The sequence below is a fragment of the Rhinatrema bivittatum genome, chromosome 6 (genome assembly GCF_901001135.1).
Source record: "Rhinatrema bivittatum chromosome 6, aRhiBiv1.1, whole genome shotgun sequence".
Classification (NCBI taxonomy): Eukaryota; Metazoa; Chordata; class Amphibia; order Gymnophiona; family Rhinatrematidae; genus Rhinatrema; species Rhinatrema bivittatum.
In genome coordinates, this window is record NC_042620.1 from 202,726,475 (window position 1) to 202,747,666 (window position 21,192).

The 21,192-nt window shown below is 41.5% G+C and overlaps 1 protein-coding gene across 6 annotated transcripts in view; it reads left to right on the forward strand.

The window, feature by feature from the left end:
- Window positions 1-21,192, forward strand: part of UBE2F (ubiquitin conjugating enzyme E2 F (putative)) — a 283,299-nt gene that overhangs the window by 243,656 nt on the left and 18,451 nt on the right. For 5 of the 6 annotated variants that reach the window (XM_029606415.1, XM_029606417.1, XM_029606414.1 and 2 more), the window contains one exon: window positions 8,454-8,483. The exons of the other annotated variant lie outside the window; for it this stretch is intronic. In XM_029606415.1, the coding sequence (XP_029462275.1) occupies window positions 8,454-8,483 (30 nt within the window). The remainder of the gene's footprint in view (window positions 1-8,453; window positions 8,484-21,192) is intronic. 6 annotated transcript variants of the gene reach the window in all.

The window sequence follows — 21,192 nt, forward strand, 5'->3', positions numbered from 1 at the left end:
TGCCCCTCATTTTACTAAATCCCACCCAAACTCATCGCTGATCCTACCCCTCCAAAAAATTAACATTTGCACTGTGCATTATTGTTCATATCGCATTTTGATGAATGAAAACCCCAATAATAACCCATTACAGTAATCAATTTCACTAATAACCAGGGATAACATTCACTTCAGATAATCAGAAGTCTCTGAACTACTGCCTTGGCCACATGATGTTATCGCAGAATGAAATAGAGCAAGAACTAAAAGAAAAAAATACTAGAAATCACAAATAGTGAACGCAGAACTTCAGAGTATCATTATTGTTTGCTGACTTTTGTGGGATGATGTAAGACATAGCAGATAAAGTTAATGCAAATATTTTATTGTCAAACAGTACAGGGAAGATGTAACATGGTAATATATAGTTAAAAATTTGAAAGGGTTCCAATAGCATTTGATTAAAATTTGCCACTGACATTTTCTAAGTTAACAAGACATATCTTACTAATAGTAATAATCTAATCTTTCATTGCAAGATTCCTGCCATTCTAGCAACTGATTGGCCTCAATGGTTGGACCATTAGATGATTCGAGGGGGTTAAGGGAATACTTAGTGAAGATAAGGCCTTTGCAAAATGATTGAATTAATTCTTTGCTTTGTTGTTTACTGAAGAGAATGTTGGGGAGATAACCTGTACCAGAAACTAGAGATGTGAATCGTGTCCTCGATCGTCTTAACGATCGATTTCGGCTGGGAGGGGGAGGGAATCGTATTGTTATCGTTTGGGTGGTTAAAATATCGTGAAAATCGTGAGCCGGCACACTAAAACCCCCTAAAACCCACCCCCGACTCTTTAAATTAAATTCCCCACCCTCCCTAACCCCCCCCAAATGCCTTAAATTACCTGGGGATCCAGCGGCGGTCCGGAACGGCCTCCTGCAATAGAATCGTGTTGTCTTCAGCAGGCGCCATTCTTCAAAATGGTGGTGGCCATAGACCAACACGATTCGACTGCAGGAGGTCGTTCTGGACCCCCGCTGGACTTTTGGCAAGTCTTGTGGGGGTCAGGAGGCCCCCCAAGCTGGCCAAAGTCCCTGGGGGTCCAGCGGGGGTCCGGAAAACGATCTCCTGCCGCGAATCGTTTTCCGTACGGAAAATGGCGCCGGCAGGAGATCGACTGCAGGAGCTCGTTCAGCGGGGGTTCCGGTCCCCCGCTGAATGACCTGCAGTCGATCTCCTGCCGGCGCCATTTTCCGTACGGAAAACGATTCGCGGCAGGAGATCATTTTCCGGACCCCCGCTGGACCCCCAGGGACTTTTGGCCAGCTTGAGGGGGCCTCCTGACCCCCACAAGACTTGCCAAAAGTCCAGCGGGGGTCCGGAACGACCTCCTGCAGTCGAATCGTGTTGGTCTATGGCCGCAGCCATTTTGCGCCGCCATTTTGAAAAATGGCGCTGGCTGAAGACAACACGATTCTATTGCAGGAGGCCATTCCGGACCGCTGCCGTTCCAGACCGCCGCTGGACCCCCAGGTAATTTAAGGCATTGGGGGGGGGGGTTCGGGAGGGTGGGGGATTTAATTTAAAGGGTTGGGGGTGGGTTTTAGGGGGTTTTGGTGTGCCGGTTTTCCTGCCCTACCCGTTCCCCCGATTTACGATTTTTTGACGATAAATCGGGGGAATTGGTATTGTATCGTGGCCCTAACGATTTTTGACGATTTAAAATATATCGGACGATATTTTAAATCGTCAAAAAACGATTCACATCCCTACCAGAAACTATTTTCAATGGTGATGGTTCAAAGGAAGTGATACAAATCACTGTGAAGCTGTAAGAGATACTGTAATAAGTCAAATTGATAAATTAAAGAGTAACAAGTAATCTGAACCAGATCGTATACACCCCAGAGTGAAGAAGGAACTAAAAAATGAAATTTCAGGTCTGATAATGGTAATTTGTAACCTCTCGTTTGGATTGTTCACCATGCCTGAAGACTGGCGGGTGACCAACGTAACCCTGATATTTAAAAAGGGCTCTAGGAGTGATCCAGGAAGCTATAGACAAGTGAGTCTGACTTCAGTTTCAGGAAAAATTGTGGAAACTATTCTAAAGAATAAAATCACAGAACATATAGAAAAACATCGTTTAATGAGACACAGCTAGCATGAATTTACACAAGGGAAATATTGCTTCACCAGTCTGCTACATTTTTTTTGAAGAGATTAATAAACATGTGAATACTGGTGAGCCCAGTGGATGTAGTTTATTTGGATTTTGAGAAGGCATTTGACAAAGTGCACCATGAGAGACTCCCAAGAAAATTAAAAAACCATGGGATAGGAGAAAATGTCTTACTGTGTATTGCAAACTGGTTAAAAGTTAGGAAGCAGGGAGTAGAACTAAATGGTCAGTTTTCTCATTTGGGAAGCTTAAACAGGATCTGTGCTGGTACCTGTACTTTTTAATATATTTCTAAATGACCTGGAAAAGGAGCAATGAATGAAGTTATCAAATTTGCAGACAATACAAAATTATTCCAAGTTGTTAAATCACAAGCAGATTGTGAAAAATTGCAGGAGGATCTTGCAAAACTGGAAGACTGGGCATTTAAATCGCAAGTGCAAAGTAATGCACATGGGGAAAAATAACCCACCCTGTAGTTACACAATGTTATGTTTCATATTAGGAGTCACTGCTCACAAAAAGGACGTGGACGTCATAGTGGATAATACTTTGAAATCCTTGGTTCAGTATGAGTTGGCAGTCAAACAAAATCAAGCATCATTAGGAATTATTGGGAAAGGAATGGAGAATAAAATGGAGAATGTCATAATACCTCTGTTTTGCTCCATGATGAGGCTGCACTTAAAGGTGAATTTAAAAATCTAGGTGTGCCCCTGAATAGGGAATTGTGCGCTAATATAGGACATGCGTACATGCGCCAGATTTTAAAAGCTATCTTTATGCACGCACTTTTCCCAATATGCGAATATCTCAATCCGATTCAGAAAGGGGCATAGTGTAGATGTGAGCATTCTGGGGTAGGGCCAAGAGATGTACTCGCAAATACTTGCACACCTGGGCATGCGCACAGGTCTAGAGCTGCATAAGTTTACTTCTGCTATGGAGAAGGTATAAGTTTAAAAAAAAAAAATCCAGCTATCCATGATGGGTTTAAAGGGTTTTGGGAAATGGGTGGGAATGCAGAGTATCAAATCAGGGGGGTTCGGAAGATCTACCTCTAGTCTGGGCAAACTGGTGGACGAATTGGTGAAACTGGTCATGGTGTGGACGCGTGCCTGTTATAAAATTTTCAGCTGGCATGGCTCATACTCTGTGTGCAGCTGTGCATATCCAGTTGCAAAATAGTGCGTGCACATACATGCGCCTATGCTGTTTTATAACATATTATTTATTTTTATTAAAGGCTTTTATATACCGACTTTCTTGATACAAATCAAATCAACTCGGTTTACATCGAACTAATCAGTAACTATAACCAATCAATGAGACATTTTAAAAGGAGCATAAAAGGAGCATAAAGTTACATTATAACAAGGAAGCCTTAACTGGGAGTAGGAAAAAAAAGAGTGGGAGAATGAAGATAAACATATGTGCATATGTGCGCACGTTATAAAATAGCCGTGTCCCTGGGCATGTGCCGAATCACATGTATCAAGATGTGTCTGCACAGTCCTTTAAAAGCTAACATCCCTGAGTATTGTGTGCAGTTCTGGCTACCAGAAAGATATAGTTGCATTGGTAAAGATGCAGAGAAGGTTTTTCAAAATGATTAAAGAGATGGAATGGCTCCCCTATGAGAAAAGGCTTAAAGAGGTTAGGTCTGTTCAACTTGGAGAAGAAATGTCTGGGGGAGATATGGTAGAGGTCCATAAAATCATGAGTGGAATAGAAAAAGTAAATGTAAATACACTATTTACTCTTTCAGAAAATGCAAAGACTAGGGGATACTCCATAATATTAATATGTAGCATATTCAAAACAATTCAGAGAAAATTCTTTTGCATTCAGTGCACAATTAAGCTCTGAAATTCATTACTGGAGCGTGTGGTTAAGGCAAGTAGCATAGCTGGGTTTAAAAAAGGTTTGGACAAATTCCTGGACGAAAAGTCTATAAAACATTATTAACATATAGATTTCAGAAATAGCTCCTTATCTATTTGCTGTTTGGAATCTTGCCAGGTACTTGTGACCTGGATTGACCACTGTTGGAAACAGGATATAAGAACATAAGAAATTTCCATACTCTGTCAGACCAAGGGTCCATCAAGTCCAGCATCCTGTTTCCAACAGTGGCCAATCCAGGTTATAAGTACCTGGCAAGTACCCAAACATTAAATAGATCCCATGTTACTAATGACAGTAATAGCAGTGGCTATTCCCTAAGTCAACTTGATAAATAGCAGTTAATGGACTTCTTCTCTAAGAATGTATCCAAACCTTTTTTTAAACCCTTCTACACTAACTGCCCTAACCACAACATCTGGCAACAAATTAAAAAGCTTAATTGTGCGTTGAGTGAAAAAGACTTTGCTCCGATTAGTTTTAAATGTGCTACTTGCAACTTCATGAAATGCCCCCTAGTCCTTCTATTATCCGAAAGAGTAAATAACCGATTCACATTTACCCGTTCTAGACCTCTCATGGTTTTATAGACCTCTATCATATCTCCCCATAGCCGTCTTTTCTCCAAGCTGAACAGCCTTAACTTCTTTCCTCATAGGGGAGCTGTTCCATCCCCTTTATCATTTTGGTCACCCTTCTCTGTACCTTCCTCAATGTAGCTATATCTTTTTTGAGATGCAGTGTCCAGAATTGTACACAGTACTCAATGCTCAGTCTCTCCATGACATTTTCCGTTTTATTTAATATTCCGTTCTTAATAATTCCTAACATCGTTTGCTTTTTTGACTGCCACAGCACACTGAGCCATCTATTTCAATGTATTATACATTATGACATGTAGATCATCGTGTAACTACAGTATGGGTTATATTACTTTATATGCATCACTTTGCAATTGTCCACATTAAATTTCATCTGCCATTTGGATGCCCATGATCCTCGTCTCACAACAAATGTTAAGATTCATTGACTATTTCTGAAAATTATTTAGATTTACCAAGCTTCTCAAAATCAATTATACAACAAAAGCTGTACAAAACAAGATTATTATCTCATACTGTTGTAAAAACAGATACAAATATACGTCTTTATATTGCTATTGTAACAAACACAGACATGGGGCAGTACTGCCATTATGCAGCAGGTTGTCCGACTGACAAGCTGGTTGATTTATTTGATAAGTGGCAATGTACGTCTAATCTATTGAACGGTTAAACATGCCCATTTTCTGTGCTGAAATCAGAAATTGGACCCATCCAGGTGAAACTCAGTTGTGAAGACTACCTGGTTAAATCCTGTTGAATTTTAGCCTGCCACATCCATCCTATCTCCTCCCTAAACCTCCACCCTCTCCCCCCCTCGTTTCTTTTCCCGCATCCTCTACCTCAATCATGTTTGTTACCATTAACATGTTACTCCCTTCCAAGTTTTGATCACCCTGTTATATGTATTTTGTTCAGGTTACTTGTAAACCGATATGATGTACCCACAAATACCGGTCAAAAAAAGCCTTTAAATAAATAAAAATAAATAATGCTGTTTTCCCCTGAAGAAGCTCGTGGCAGGGTGCAATGATGGCCTTTGTAGCGGTCTACATAAGAACATAAGATTTGCCATACTGGGTCAGACCAAGGATTCATCAAGCCCAGTATCCGGTTTCCAACAGTGGCCAATCCAAGTCACAAGTACCCGGCAACTACCCAAACATTAAATAAATCTCAAGCTTCTATTGTTTATTAATTACCGTATTTTTCGCTCCATAAGACGCACTTTTTTTCCCCCAAAGGTGGGGGGAAAATGTATGTGCGTCTTATGGAGCGAATATAAAAAAAAAAACCAAACAAAAATCTAACAAACACCCCCCCCCCCCCCCCCCGACTCCCCCAAGACCTGCCGACTTAATTTCCTACAACCCCCCCCCAAGACCTGACAAATTAATTTCCTGCAACCCCCCACCCTCCTGACCCCCCCAAGACCTGCCGAATTAATTTCCTGCAACCCCCCACCCTCCTGACCCCCCCCAAGACCTGCCAAACGTCCCTGGTGGTCCAGCGGGGGTCCAGGAGCGGTCCGGGAACGATCTCCTGGGCGTGAGCCGTCGGCTGCCAGTAAACAAAATGGCGCCGACGGCCCTATGCCCTCACTATGTCACTGAGACCGACCGCTGCTATTGGTCGGTCTCAGTGACATAGTGAGGGCATAGGGCCGTCGGCGCCATTTTGTTTACTGGCAGCCGACGGCCCTATGCCCTCACTATGTCACTGAGACCGACCGCTGCTATTGGTCGGTCTCAGTGACATAGTGAGGGCATAGGGCCGTCGGCGCCATTTTGTTTACTGGCAGCCGACGGCCCTATGCCCTCACTATGTCACTGAGACCGACCAATAGCAGCGATCGGTCTCAGTGACATAGTGAGGGCATAGGGCCGTCGGCTGCCAGTAAACAAAATGGCGCCGAGGGCCCTATGCCCTCACTATGTCACTGAGACCGACCAATAGCAGCGGTCGGTCTCAGTGACATAGTGAGGGCATAGGGCCGTCGGCGCCATTTTGTTTACTGGCAGCCGACGGCTCACGCCCAGGAGATCGTTCCCGGACCGCTCCTGGACCCCCGCTGGACCACCAGGGACGTTTGGCAGGTCTTGGGGGGGTCAGGAGGGTGGGGGGTTGCAGGAAATTAATTCGGCAGGTCTTGGGGGGGTCAGGGGGGTGGAGGTTGTTAATTTAAAGGGTTGGGATGGGGGGGGGGGGGTTTTGGGGGTTCCCACAGAAAGAAAAATGTTCTGATCTGGGGAGTGGACCGAAATGGCCCTCCCCAGACCCGAAAACAAAATGGGGAGAAAAAAAAAACTATGCACTCCCCTAATTTGCTCCATAAGACGCCCAGACGCAGAGCCGGTTTAGCACAATTTTTTTTTTTTAAATTTTCCCCCTCTGAATCCTAGGTGCGTCTTATGGTCAGGTGCGTCTTATGGAGCGAAAAATACGGTAATAGTTTATGAATTTTTCTTCTAGGAACTTATTCAAACCGTTCTTAAACCCAGTTAAACTAACTACTGTAAACAAATCCTCTGGCAATGGAGTCCAGAGCTTAACTATGCTCTGAGTAAAAAAGGGTTGTCATTGATTTGTTTTAACTTCATGGACTACCCCCTAGTCCTTCTATTATCTGAGAGAGTAAATAACTGATTTACATTTACCTGCTCAAGTCCTTTCATGATTTTGTAGACTCTGTCGTCTCTTCTCCAAACGGGCAGGCAGCCATTCCATGCCCCTTAGTATTTTGGTTGCCCTTCTCTGCACTTTCTCCAGTGCAGCTATATCTTTTTTGAGATGAAACAACCAGAATTCCACACAGTATTCAAGATGCGGTCTCACCATGGAGTGATACAGAGGCATTATGACATCCATCATTTTATTGTCCATTCCCTTCATGATAATTCTTAATATTCCATTTGTTTTTTTGATCGTCAAAGCATACTGAGCCAACGATTTCAATGTATTATTCACTATGACACCTAGATCTATTTCATGGGTGATAACTCCTAAGATAGAACCTAACATTGTGTAACTACAGCTAGGGCTATTTTTTCCTAAATACATCACTTTGCACTTGTCTGTGTTAAATTTCATCTGCCATTTGAAAGCCCAATCTTCCAGTCTTGCAAGGTCCTCCTGCAATTTATCACAATCTGCTTGAGATTTAACTACTCCGCATAATTTTGTGTCATCCACAAATTTGGTCACCTCACTCATCGTCCCCATTTCCAGATCATTTATAAATATATTAAAAAGCACCAGTCCAAGTACAGATCCCTAAGGCACTCCACTGTTTACCTTTTTCCACTGTCCTCTGTCTTTTTAACCAGCTTGTGATCCACAAAAGGACATCGCCTCCTATCCCATGACTTTTTAGTTTTCTTAGAAGCCTCTCATGCGGGACTTTGTCGAATGCCTTCTGAAAATCCAAATACACCACATCTACCGGTTCCCCTTGTCCACATGTTTATTCACGCCTTCAAAAAAATGTAGGAGATTTGTGAGGCAAGACTTCCCTTGGGTAAATCCATGTTGGTATGTCCCATTAAATCATATCTATCTAAATGTTTTGTGATTTTATTCTTTATAACAGTTTCCACAATTTTTTTTCTGGCACTGAAGTCAGGCTCACTGGTCTATAGTTTCCTGGATCACCCATGGAGCCCTTTTTAAATATAGGGGTTATATTGGCCATCTTCCAATATTCAGGTTCGACAGATGATTTAAATGATAGGTTACAAATAAATGGAAATAAGTCTGAAATTTCATTTTTTTGTTCTTTCAGAGCCCTGGGGTGTATACCCATCCGGTCCAGGTGATTTACTACTCTTCAGTTTGTCAGTCTAGCCTACCACATCTTCCAGGTTCACAGTGATTTGGTTCAGTTTATCTGAATCATCACCCTTGCAAACCGTCTCTGGAACAGGTATCTCCCCAACATCCTCTTCAGTAAACACTGAAGTAAAGAAATAGTTTAATCTTTCTGTGATGACCTTATCTTCCCTAGTGCCACTTTAACCCCTCAGTCATCTAACAGTCCAACTGACTCCCTCACAGGTTTTCTGCTTCGGATATATTTTAAAACGTTTTTATTGTGTGTTTTTGCCTCTATGGCCAACTTCTTTTCAAATTCTCTCTTAGTCTGTCTTATCAGTGTTTTACATTTAACTTGCAAGTGCTTATACTTTATCCTATTTCTTCTGATGGATCCATCTTCCAATTTTTTAATGAAGATCTTTTGGCTAAAATAGACTCTTTCAGCTCATTTTTTAGTCATGTTGGCAATCGTTTGACCTTCTTTCCACCTTTCTCAAAGATGGAATACATTTGGACTGTGCTTCTAGCATGGTATTTTTCAACAATGTCCATGTCTGTTGCACCCATTGTACTTGTGTATCTGCACCTTTCAGGGGTTTTTTTTTCTGTTTTGTTTTTTTTTTAACTATTTTTCTCATTTTATTAAAGTTTGCCTTTTGAAATTTTAGTGCTAGAGCCGTCGATTTACTTACTGACATCTTCCAGTCATTATTTCAGATTTGATCATATGATCACTATTTTCAAGCGGCCCTACAACCGTAACTTCTCCCACCTGTGCTCCACTGAGAATTAGATCTAAAACTGCTCCCTCACTCTATTCCTGAAACAGTTGCGGCATAAAACTATCATTTTATTCCATCCAGGATCTTTCTCTCTAGCATGTCCTGTTTCACTTACCCAGTCAATATTGGGGTAATTGAAATCTACCAAAACGAATCGTGCAAGGATAAAACTTAAAGTTCCACCAAGAATTCAAGTGTATAAATACTCAGTTTTATTCTCACAATCAGTAGAACATGGCAACTCCACATATGTCTAAATGAAAGTATATCAGTCCCCCGACACGGTCCCGTGTTTCGCTGGTGGCTGCATCGGGAGGGACCACAGTAACAATAGAGTCTTTTAAATGGACCATGGAGCGCCATTTAAAAGACTCTATTGTTACTGTGGTCCCTCCCGATGCAGCCACCAGCGAAACACGGGACCGTGTCGGGGGACTGATACACTTTCATTTAGACATATGTGGAGTTGCCATGTTCTACTGATTGTGAGAATAAAACTGAGTATTTATACACTTGAATTCTTGGTGGAACTTTAAGTTTTATCCTTGCACGATTCGTTTTGGTTGCTTGCTTATGTGCAAGGTTTGCTTCTGTTGTCTCATTTGGGTAATTGAAATCTCCCATTATTACTGCAATACCAATTTGGTTAGCTTCCCTAATTTCTCTTAGCATTTCACTGTCCGTCTCACCATCTTGGCCAGGCGGACAGTAGTATACCCCTATCACTATACTCTTCCCCAACACACAAGGGATTTCTACCTATAAAGATTTGATTGTGCATTTAGTCTCATACAGGATCTTTATCCTGTTGGACTCTATGCCATTCCGGATATAAAGCGCTATCAAGATGCTCCTCTCTGTCATTGTGATCTAATTTGTACCCTGGTATAGCACTATTCCATGGATTATTCTCTTTCCACCATGCTCTGACGTATAATATCTTGCAACAACCAGAAGAACATTAAGGGGTAGATTTTTTTAAAAAAGCGCGTTCACGTACTTTTGTTGGCGCACCAGGCGCAAACAAAAGTACGCTGGATTTTATAAGATACGCGCGTATCTTATAAAATCCTGGATCGGCGCGTGCAAGGCTGCCGATTTTGGGCAGCCGGCGCGCGCCGAGCCGCACAGCCTGCCTCCGTTCCCTCCGAGGCCGCTCCGAAATTGGAGCGGCCTCATAGGGAACTTTCTTTCGCCCTCCCCTCACCTTCCGCTCCCTAACCCCCCCCCCCCCCCCTTGGCCCTATCTAAACCCCCCCTACCTTTATCCATGGATTTATGCCTCCCGGAGGCGTAAATCCGCTTTTAAAATCCGCCCGTAAGGGTTCATTTTACATTTTAACTGCTGAAAAGGAAACAGACGGGACCTTTGTAAAATTCACAACATTTGATAATATGCTGCTCAGATTTTCTGGAACCAAGTACTGCTGTTTGCATTGACAGACCAACAATTTAATTCATTTGTTAATGCACATATAGTTACAGTACATCGGAGTATGACAAGAATTTTTGTGGACAAACTGATTATGAAAAGCAGTTTTAAAAAATTGGACAATGTACAAGAAATTGGTTTGCATTTTTTGAGCATTTGAATATATTTTGTCACTTACCACTCTTTTTGTTACAATAGCAATATAAACACATTTTTATTTATTTATTTATTTAGCACTTTTCTATACCGACCTTCATGGTTAAATGACCATATCAGTCAGTTTACATCGAACTGGGAAAAACTGTAACAGAAAACAACTTTTATATACACAGAAGAATCAAAGTTACATTCAACAAGGAGAGTGAACTTGGAAGCTTAAGCAGCTGGAAAGAAAGGCCTAAGAAGGCATTAAACTAAGAACAATAACATCGTGGAATCAGGGCTAGTGCTTATTAAATAGTTAGGAGAGGTACTAGTGCTTATAAAGTACTTAGAGGAGGTACAAAGATCCGTTGCTCGTTAAAAGAGTTAGTCATCTAGTGTGTATCCAAGGGGTCTGGGAAGGCTTGGCGCATTTGTATCTGAAGGATACATTTTTGTATCTGAGTTTACAATAGTGTGAGAAAATGAATGATTAGATAATCATCTTTTTTCTGTATAGGTTTTGTTGTGTAATTGATTTTGAGAAGCTGATAAACTTTGAACCTGAGTGACCTAAATAATTTTCAGAAATAGTCAATGATGTGGAATAAAAATGCATTTATTACTTTGTAGCAATTTATTTTCCAAGTCTATTCACATTTGTTGTGAGAAGAGGATCATTGTGTGTTTTGTATATTCATTATATTCTTCTCAATATCTATCTATCTATATATATATATCTATATATATATTGTGCCAATAGATTTTTCACTATATATAGATGATTAAAAAAAAAAAGAACCCAATGGACACTACCGTATCCTTTCAGTACAAAGGCCGGCTATCATCTCCTATAAGAAGCCAGTGTTAAGAGCTGTAGCTGGGTTTAGCTGAAATAAAGTATTACTATCAGTGAGTGTTTCACCTAGTAAATAGATATTTCCTATCGCCCTGACAATGTATTTGGGGCAAGTGGGTTATGCACCTCTACCAACAGATGGAGACAGAGCAAAGCTGACAGAGCGAGTTGGAGAAACTGGCCAGGAAGAGGGGCGAATACCCAGTTCCTTGGTTGCCCAAAGATAAGCAGATGCTGCACTCCTTTGGCATGAGGATTCGTGCCAGGGTCCCAAGCCTTTTCGACCCTACAGAGAAGTGACTTTTCAGAGGATTCAACCTTTCTGTAGGTCTCTGTCCTTTTGTCCTAGACAGCCCAAACGGGGTGCAGGCTTGGGTAGTGGAACCTCCCGATACTCCCAATGAAGGTTTGCTGAACCATCCCCAGGAACAGGAGATGGGAGGGGGGGGCGCACCTCTTTTTTTTTTTTTTTTTTTTTAATATCAGAGGTGGGTTGAAATCACATCGAATCAGTGGGTCCTGGAAGTGATACAGCAAGGATATATGCTGTGGTTTCACAGTGTTCCTCAGGATGTGTTCATGGTTTCTCCCTGCCACTCCCCGCAGAAAAAACAGGCAGTGGAGTGTACATTGTCAAGGCCTCAGTCTGAGGGCTGTGATCCCAGTCTCCACGTCTCAAGAAAATATGGATTGATATTCCATTTATTTCATTGTGGCCAAGGAGGGCTCCTTTTGTCCCATGAATCTCAAAAGGATCAACCATTATTTGTAGGTGCTCATTTTTGCATGGAAACATTGTGTTCAGTGATAATGGCCATGCAGTCGAGGGAAGTTCTGACCTCCTTGGAGCTTTCTGAGGTGTACCTTCATATTCTCATCCAATTGGAGCACCAACGTTTTGTGCATTTCGCAGTGTTCGGGTGCTATTATCAGTTTCAGGTGCTGCCTTTTGATCTGGTCACCGCTCCCAGAAGTTTTTCCAAGGTTATGGTGGCGGCGGCAGAGTTGAGAAAGGATGGCATCCTGGTACACCTGTATTTGGACAACTGGCTGATTTGGGCCAGGTCTCACAAGGTGATCTCCCTATTGCAGAAGCTCAGTTGGGTGGTGAACCTGGCCAAGAGCAGTCTTCAACCATCTCAGTTGTTAGAGTATCTGGGTGTTCGGTTCGACATGAAACAGGGCAAGTTTTTCCAGCCAGATGCTCATATTCAGAAGTTGATGGTACAGGCGCATCTCTTGATAAACATTAAACGCCCAACAGTGTGATCCTATACACAGGTACTCCATTTGGCGGCAACCCTGGAAATGGAGCCATGGGCGAGGGCGCATAAGAGTCCTCTTCAGCACTTCCTGCTTTCTCACTGGAGCCCACAGTCTCAAGACTATTCGATTCGGCTCCACCTGCTGATGGAGGTCTGCTCTCAATTACAGTAGTTTTTGCAAGCAGATCATCTAAGAAAGGGAGTTTCCCTAAAATCACCGGACTGCTTAGTACTCATGACGGATGTAAGCCTACAGGGTTGGGGAGCTCATTGTCATGAACTGGCAGCACAAGGGCACTGGAGTGCAGAAGAGTCTCTCTGGAACCTCAATCAGCTGGAAGCCTGGGAGGTCTGGTTAGCATGCTTTGCAGTTCAGCGACAGGTTGAGGGTCAAGCAGTCCGGATAATGTTGTACAATGCAATGACAGTGAATTAATCAGTTGGCAGGGGGGAACCAAGAGCCAGCAAGTGTCACAGGAGATAGACCAACTTATGGAATGGGCAGAAGTGCATCTTCAGGAGATCTTGGCCTCACATATTGCAGGAAAATACAATGCAAGAGCAAAGTTTCTCAGCAAGGAGAATCTGGACTCAGGAAAGTGGGTACTGTCAGACGAGGTGTTTCAGCTGATAGTGGATTGCTGGGGCCTTCCATTTCTAGACCTGCTGGTGACTTCTCACAGTTCAAAGATTCCTCGATTCTTCAGTCACAGGAGAAATCTGAAGTCCTTGGATATCGATGCTTTCGTGCAGGAATGGCTGGAGAAAAAGCTATTCTATATCTTTCCCTCATGACTCATGATGGGCAGAATGTTTCGGAGGGTTGAAGGTCACAGAGGGATGGTGCTTTTGGTGGCACCTGATTGGCCCAGGAGACCCATGGTATGTGGATCTGCAACAGCTCCTGGTAGACTTCCCCCTCCGGTTTCCAGTGCACAGGAATCTATTGTGGCAGGGACTTGTTCTTCATGAAAATCTAACTCAGTTTTGATGTACGTAATGGCCCTTGAGAGAGCTTGCTTGCTGAAGCATGGATATTCTCCTGCAGTGATTACCACCTTGCTATGAGCAAGAACGTTCTCCACTTCCTTAGCCTTTGTACAGTTTGGCAAATGTTTGAGGCTTGATGTGAAGATTGAGGTGTTCTTTCTCATTCGGTTAAGATCCTGTTCAGTTTGGAATTTTTGCTGGATGGATTGAATAAGGGTTGGCCCTTAATTCATTAAAGGTGCAAGTAATGGCTCTTGCCTGTTTCAGGGTCAGGTGAATGGTGAATCCTTATCGGCTCATCCAGATGTGACCCGTTTCTTTAAAGGAGTGAAGCATCTTCATTCTCACTGTGGTTACCAGTACCCTTATGGAGTCTTAATCTGGTCTTGGATTTCTTGACGGGCCCTACGTTTAACTGATGCATGGCTTTTCCTTGCGGTTACTGACCTTGAAAATGGTGTTTCTTGTGGCATTTGTTCTGCACGTCAAATATCCGAGCTGCAGGCTTTGTCTTGCCGGGAGCCATTCCTTTGGGTGACTCTAGGGGTGATACAGCTGCATACTGTTCCTTCCTTTTTGCCATAAGTGGTCTCAGTTTTTCACTTGAATCAGTCCATTTCTCTGACATCTCTGGATAGGGAAAGAGATGCAGAGGAATATCTCCTGTTGCAACCCTTGGATGTCAAGAGACAAGTCTTGAGGTATCTGGAGGTTTTGAAACCTTTCCGTAAGACAGATAGTCTGTTTGTACTTCATGGTGGAGGTAAACAGGGCGAGCCAACTTTGCAGGCTGCAATAACTCACTGGATTAAGAAGGTAGTCACGGCCACATATGTGGATACTGAAAAGCCATTACCTAGCCAGGTTAGAGCTCATTCCACTAGGGTTCAGGCAGTGTCATGGGCAGAAGTTAGATTGTTGTCTCCCGTCGATATTTGCCGAGCTGCGACGTCCTCCTTACACACTTTTTCCAGGTGTTATCATCTAGATGTGCAAGCCTGGGAGGACGCAGTCTTTGCACATGCAGTTTTGACAGGACAGCAGGCAGCTTCCCACCCTATTCAGGATTACCTTGGGTACATCTCACTGGTCTTGAATTCATCTGTCTGGGTGCTAGGAAATGAGAATTACCTGATTATTTTTTTTCTTTTAACCAGACAGATAAAATCAGCTTCCCACACTTTGGCTGCTGAATGATTGTGTTATGGTCCTCCTGCATGGCTACGTGTTCCTTAGGCTAGTGTTAATGCATTCTTTGTCTCAGCTCAATGTTTCCTGTTGTCTGAGTACTGAAATAGTTATGTTATTAATCAAGTTTCTGGCTAGTCTGACTACAGTTGGCTTTTGAAGAGAATACTGGCAGATTGATGTCACTGCAGGAGTATATATACTGTGACGTCAACTTTGCTCCGTCTCTATCTGCTGGTAGAGGTGCATAACCCATTGGTCCTGAATTCATCTGTCTGGTCTAAGCAAAAGGAAATTATCAGGTAAGTAGTAATTTCTCATTGTTAAACGGAAGAGCTATGCCCTGTCAGGTAGCAGTATTGTGCCTGCAGAAAAGTAGTACATATCACAATCCATGACCACTTCAGTTTTTGGATACAAGCCTTTTGAGTGTGATGTAAAATTCTCGGAATGATCATTGGGAGAAAACCTAAAAAGAGTTGATAGCACATTAACAATGAGACAAATTGGACATGACTGCTAGGAGCAGTTTGATCCTGGTGAAAAGAGAAAGTGAAAATAAAATTAGTGAATGAACTTTGCTAATGCATCTGATATTATTTGCTTTATTGGTTGAAATGTGAAAAATTTCCCTGAAGAAGCCTTTTGTAAGGCAAAACTTAGGCCTTTGTTGGGTGGTTGAATATAAAGAAAAATGCTATAATTGTGATTCTGAATGCTTTTTGAGGGATTAGAAGTGATAGGATTGTCTTTAAAATTTATATACATTTTTAGAGATATGCTGTTTAAGCCACATTTGAAGTGTGATTGGTGTGGATGAAGTGTGTGTATGAGTGTTGTTTTATTGGTTAATATGGAGGGGGAGGGTATTAATATATGGTTTAATTGTAAAGATTTTTAATATATGAATGAAGTAATAAAAATGTTTGTGCTGAAAAGATACGGTAGGGTATATTGGGTTTTTTTTTTTATTATTACATGTATATATACTTGAATTAGATACAGCTAGTTAATGTACTTTTGCTATATACATATGTATGTGTGTGTGTATATATATATATATATGTATGTATACATAGATGTGTTGTGTTTATATAGCTGTATAAAATATGAATGATTCACATGGCTCTGCAAGAGATAATACATAAATGGCTAAATTTTAAAAGCCTGGGGCGTTCAAATACTGGGAGATACGCGCTTGACCGTGCCGTGCACACGCCGAGCACTTATTGAAAATAGCCCAGCCACATGCATATCTCCTGGAATGCGTGAAAGTGCCAGGTTCTTTAAAAGGGGCTGGGCAGGGCTGACCGGGACAGCGGCCATTAGGCCCTCTCCTGGGAAAGTGCACACCTTCCAGCTTGCCGGCACGAGGAACATAGGAAAAGGGATGTTAGGGGTTGGGGAGGAGAGGGGAAAAGGATGGCAAATTAGGTAATAGGTTAGGCAAGTTCCCTTCCAGTCCACTCCTTTATTGGAGCAGACTGGGAGGGGACTGGGAATGGACCGTTTGTGTCACCACGCGTTTTTTAAAAAAATCACCCCCCCCCCCCTTCCATGCTCGAGTAGGGACCCGCTTGCATATGCGCGCGCCGATATAAAATCGGGTGCGCATGTACGTCCGGGAATTTAATTTTATAACATGCGCACAGCAACGCGCATACGTGACTTTAAAAATCCACCTTCATGGGAATAATTTTGAAACAGCCCACATAGATTATAGGGCCAATACCTACATACTTTACACCAGTTTTCTGTGGGAAATTATGCAAATACTTTCACTTTGAAAATTATCCCATCAAAACCGCATGCACACATGTACATCTGCTAATATGTGCTCATAGGAAGTAATTCTCAAAGGAGTTACGCGTGTAAATATAACATTATTGTAGCAATTTTCAAAAGCCCATTTACATGCTTAAAGTCGAATTTTCTAAATGTACGTGTAAAATATAGCATATATGCACTTAAGTAGCCTCTAAAAGTAAAAATATATGCATGTATGTTCACTTCTGCGTGCACGTATATGCATGTAAAAAAGGGGTGGGTTAGGGACATTCTGTGGTGGGAATAACAGTTGCACATGTTGCTATTTTAAGACACATGCATATGTTTTCAAACTTGCATATTTTTACACCTGCTAATTATTTATTTTTGTATTTAAATATTTTACATTCTGTGAATCCATTTCATTTAGCATGGATTACTGCTTCACATATGTAAAATCTAGTATAAAACATATGAAACATGAATATAAAATATTATAATAAAACATACTACACAAAAAAAGCTAAAACATTAAAAACATAAAAGACAGCTCATAAATTGCCCTCAAAATATATTCTTCACATCTGAAAATGCCTGACTGAATAAAACTGCTTTTATATGTCAAATAATCATATTTCTGTCACAACTATAAAGATAACTTATTCCAAAGTAAAGATGCCGCAATTGAGAGAGCTTTTGACCTAGTGGTCTAAAGATGAAAATCATGAACAGATGGAATATGCAGTGGATGAACGTAATGGCACATACCATTTCAACTTCCCTGCATATAGGTGGAACTCTTTATTAATGGCTTTTTAAACCAGTATCAATACTTTACTGTATCTGCTGTGAAACTGGTAGCTAATGGGAGATCTTTCATATAAGGCTTCAAACTCTCTCTCCAACAAAGGTTAAAACTGTTCCGTACATGTTGCACAAATTATAAAACTTTTAACAAATAAGTAGGTAGCCCTGAATAGATAGCGTTACAGTAATCTAAGTGACTTAGCACAATAACTTGTACAACTAATTTAAAATCCGTAACTAGCAATAAATGCTTAACAGTTCTCAATTTATAGAATGCTCTTCTAACTACTCTAGTAATCTGAGTCTTAAATGACATCTTGGAGTCTAACACCAACACAAGATTTCAAGATTCCTCTTTTATATTTAAAATAAATTAATCAACTGTGATATTCAAAGGACACTCCAAGGGGATTCTTCCCACCCAAAGGGTAGAAATTTTTCTGCAGTTAAGCAGCATCCCATTATCGGACAACCAAGCTTGAACTTATCTGTAGCAGATATTAAACTGATCTAAAGCGACTACTCCAGTGGTCACACTTGGTAGATAAAATTGAATGTCTGCATATATTTTATAAATAACCCTGAGCTCAGACAATAACTTACCAAGAGTACTCCCTACTAGGATACAAATCAGAATAGAATTTTCCATACAATAGAACTTTTGCACCCTATTTTCTTTAAAAAAAAAAAAAAAAAAGACTGAAATAGTGCCATGCAATCCTACCAACTCCAATGTCCCTGAGTCCAAGTAATAACAGCTTATGACACACATTATCAATTTAATTGTTGTAATGTAAACCGAAGTGATTAGTAACATTGTTACCAGAACTTTGGTATATAAAACTGTTAAATAAATAAATTATCAAAGGCAGATGAAATATCCATTTGGACTAATCCCTATTTTTTTCTGTTCCATAGTACAATATGGGGTCGATTTTAAAAGGAGCATGTGGCCATCCATGTGTACGCGGTTCCCGGCAAGCATACATTGACGCACCGATTTTATATCATGTGCGTGCATTTTAAAACAGGCCCAGCTACACACGTAAACCCTGGTATGCACACAAGTGTCGGGCCCTGAAAAAAAAAAGGGGGGGGGGGCAGGACAGAGGTCGGCCAGGACAGCAGCCATTAGCCGCTGTCCCAGGCTGCCGGCGCACAAAAACTACTTCTGTTCCGGAAGAGCAGTAAGTAGTGAAATAAAAAAAAATTGGGGGTTGGTAGTTGGGGGTTAGGGGTCGGTCGGGGTGGAGAGGGGAAAAGGAAGGAAGGTTAGGCAGGGGGGTAGGGACGTTCCCTCCCAGTCCTCTCCTTAATTGGAGCATATTGGGAGGGAACTGGGAGAGGCCCAATTGCATTGCCCAAATTCGCCCCTCCCCCCCCGCGCATGCGCATTTGTTTCAAATAAATGTGCATGGCTGTACATACAAGGCCGTGCGCCATGTGTGCTGGATTTTAAAATCCGCGTGTGTATGTGCAGGCGATGCGTGCAGGAGGGAGAATTTTCAGTAAATACGCATGGCGACGCAATCAGGCCTCCCCCAGTTCCCTCCCAGTCCACTCCAATTAAGGAGAGGACTGGGAGGGAACTTCCCTATCCCCCTGCCTATTCTTCCTTCCTTTTCCCTTCTCTACCCTGACCCCTACCCGCTACCTACCTACCCCAGATTTTTTTTTATTTCACTACTTATGCTCGTTCGCCCTGCCCCCCGGCTTGCCCCTTTTTTAGGACCCAGCACTTGTGCGCATACCAGGGTTTACGCACATGGCCAGGCCCATTTTAAAATGCACGTGGCGTATGCAGAGCTTGGCCATGCGCATAAATCCCGGTTTTTACATGTGCAGGCCTTTGAAAATCCGGGCTAAAATTTCTTCTAACAGTAGTGATTGAATTCCATGATGCTTCCATAAACCAAACTACTATTTGTTTAAAATGTTATGTAGATTAATAAAGTAATCTATTTATATTAGTGCCCATTTCTCAAGGATTTTACTAAGAGAACATAAATTGGAAATAGTACAATAATTACTCAATAGCCCCAGTAACATTAGCAACATCTTTGAGTCAACCTCATAACAGTTTGTTTTAATGCCTGCAGAACAACATCTTTCACCAGTGATAGATTAAGTATCTCAAGAAATAATCCTCAAAACAAGGAATCTTGTCCTTAATTAAGAAAAATATGCAAGAATCCAAGGAACACAAGGTCAGTCAAATTTGAGAAAAAATTCCCTCAGGATAGTAGAAGTAAATTACAAAAAACAAATAACAGCAAAATAAGACAGCAACAAGTTAACCATGCCCTGAACCATCACTATTGTAGGAAGTTGTGCTAAAAATTATGCACTTGTTTTAAATTTTATTTATTTATGCAGTTTTTTAAATATTAACAAGTTAAACAAACTTGACAAGAAATAGTACACAGAGATCAAAATATAAGAAATATAAAAATGAAATTTCAGACCTATTAGTAAAAATTTGTAACTTATCATTAAAATCATCCTTTGTACCTGAAGACTGGAGGGTGGCTAATGTAACCCCAATATTTAAAAAGGGCTTCAGGGGCAATCCGGGAAACTACAGACCAGTTAGCCTGACTTCAGTGCCAGGAAAAATAGTGGAAACTGTTCTAAATATCAAAATCACAGAACATATAGAAAGACATGGTTTAATGGAACAAAGTCAGCATGGCTTTACCCAAGGCAAGTCTTGCCTCACAAATCTGCTTTACCTTTTTGAAGGAGTTAATAAACATGTAGATAAAGGTGAACCGGAAGATATAGTGTATTTGGATTTTCAGAAGGCTCAGCATGAGCAAGGTGCACAATTGTGCACCCCTTTGCGTGCGCCGACCCCCGATTTTATAACATGCGCACGCTTGCGCGCGCATGTTATAAAATCGGGTGTTCAATGGGATAGGTGGTGATGTCCTTTCATAGATTACAAACTGGCTAAAAGACAGAAAACACTGTCTCAGTGGAAGGGAGTGGGCAGTGGAATGCCTCAGGGATCTGTATTGGGACCCGTACTTTTCAATATATTTATAAATGATCTGGAAAGAAATACGACGAGTGAGGTAATCAAATTTGCAGATGATACAAAATTGTTCAGAGTAGTTAAATCACAAGCAGATTGTGATAAATTGCAGGAAGACCTTGTGAGACTGGAAAATTGGGCATCGAAATGGCAGATGAAATTTAATGTGGATAAGTGCTAGGTGATGGCATATAGGGAAAAATAACACATGCTATAGTTATACAATGTTAGTTTCCATAATAGGAGCTATCACCCAAGAAAGAGATCTAGGCATCATAGTGGATAACACATTGAAATTGTCCGTTCAGTGTACTGTGGCAGTCAAAAAAGCAAACAGAATCTTGGGCTGTGGCAGTCAAAAAAGCAAACAGGATCTTGGGAATTATTAGAAAGGGAATGGTGAATAAAACGGAAAATGTCATAATGCTTCTGTATCACT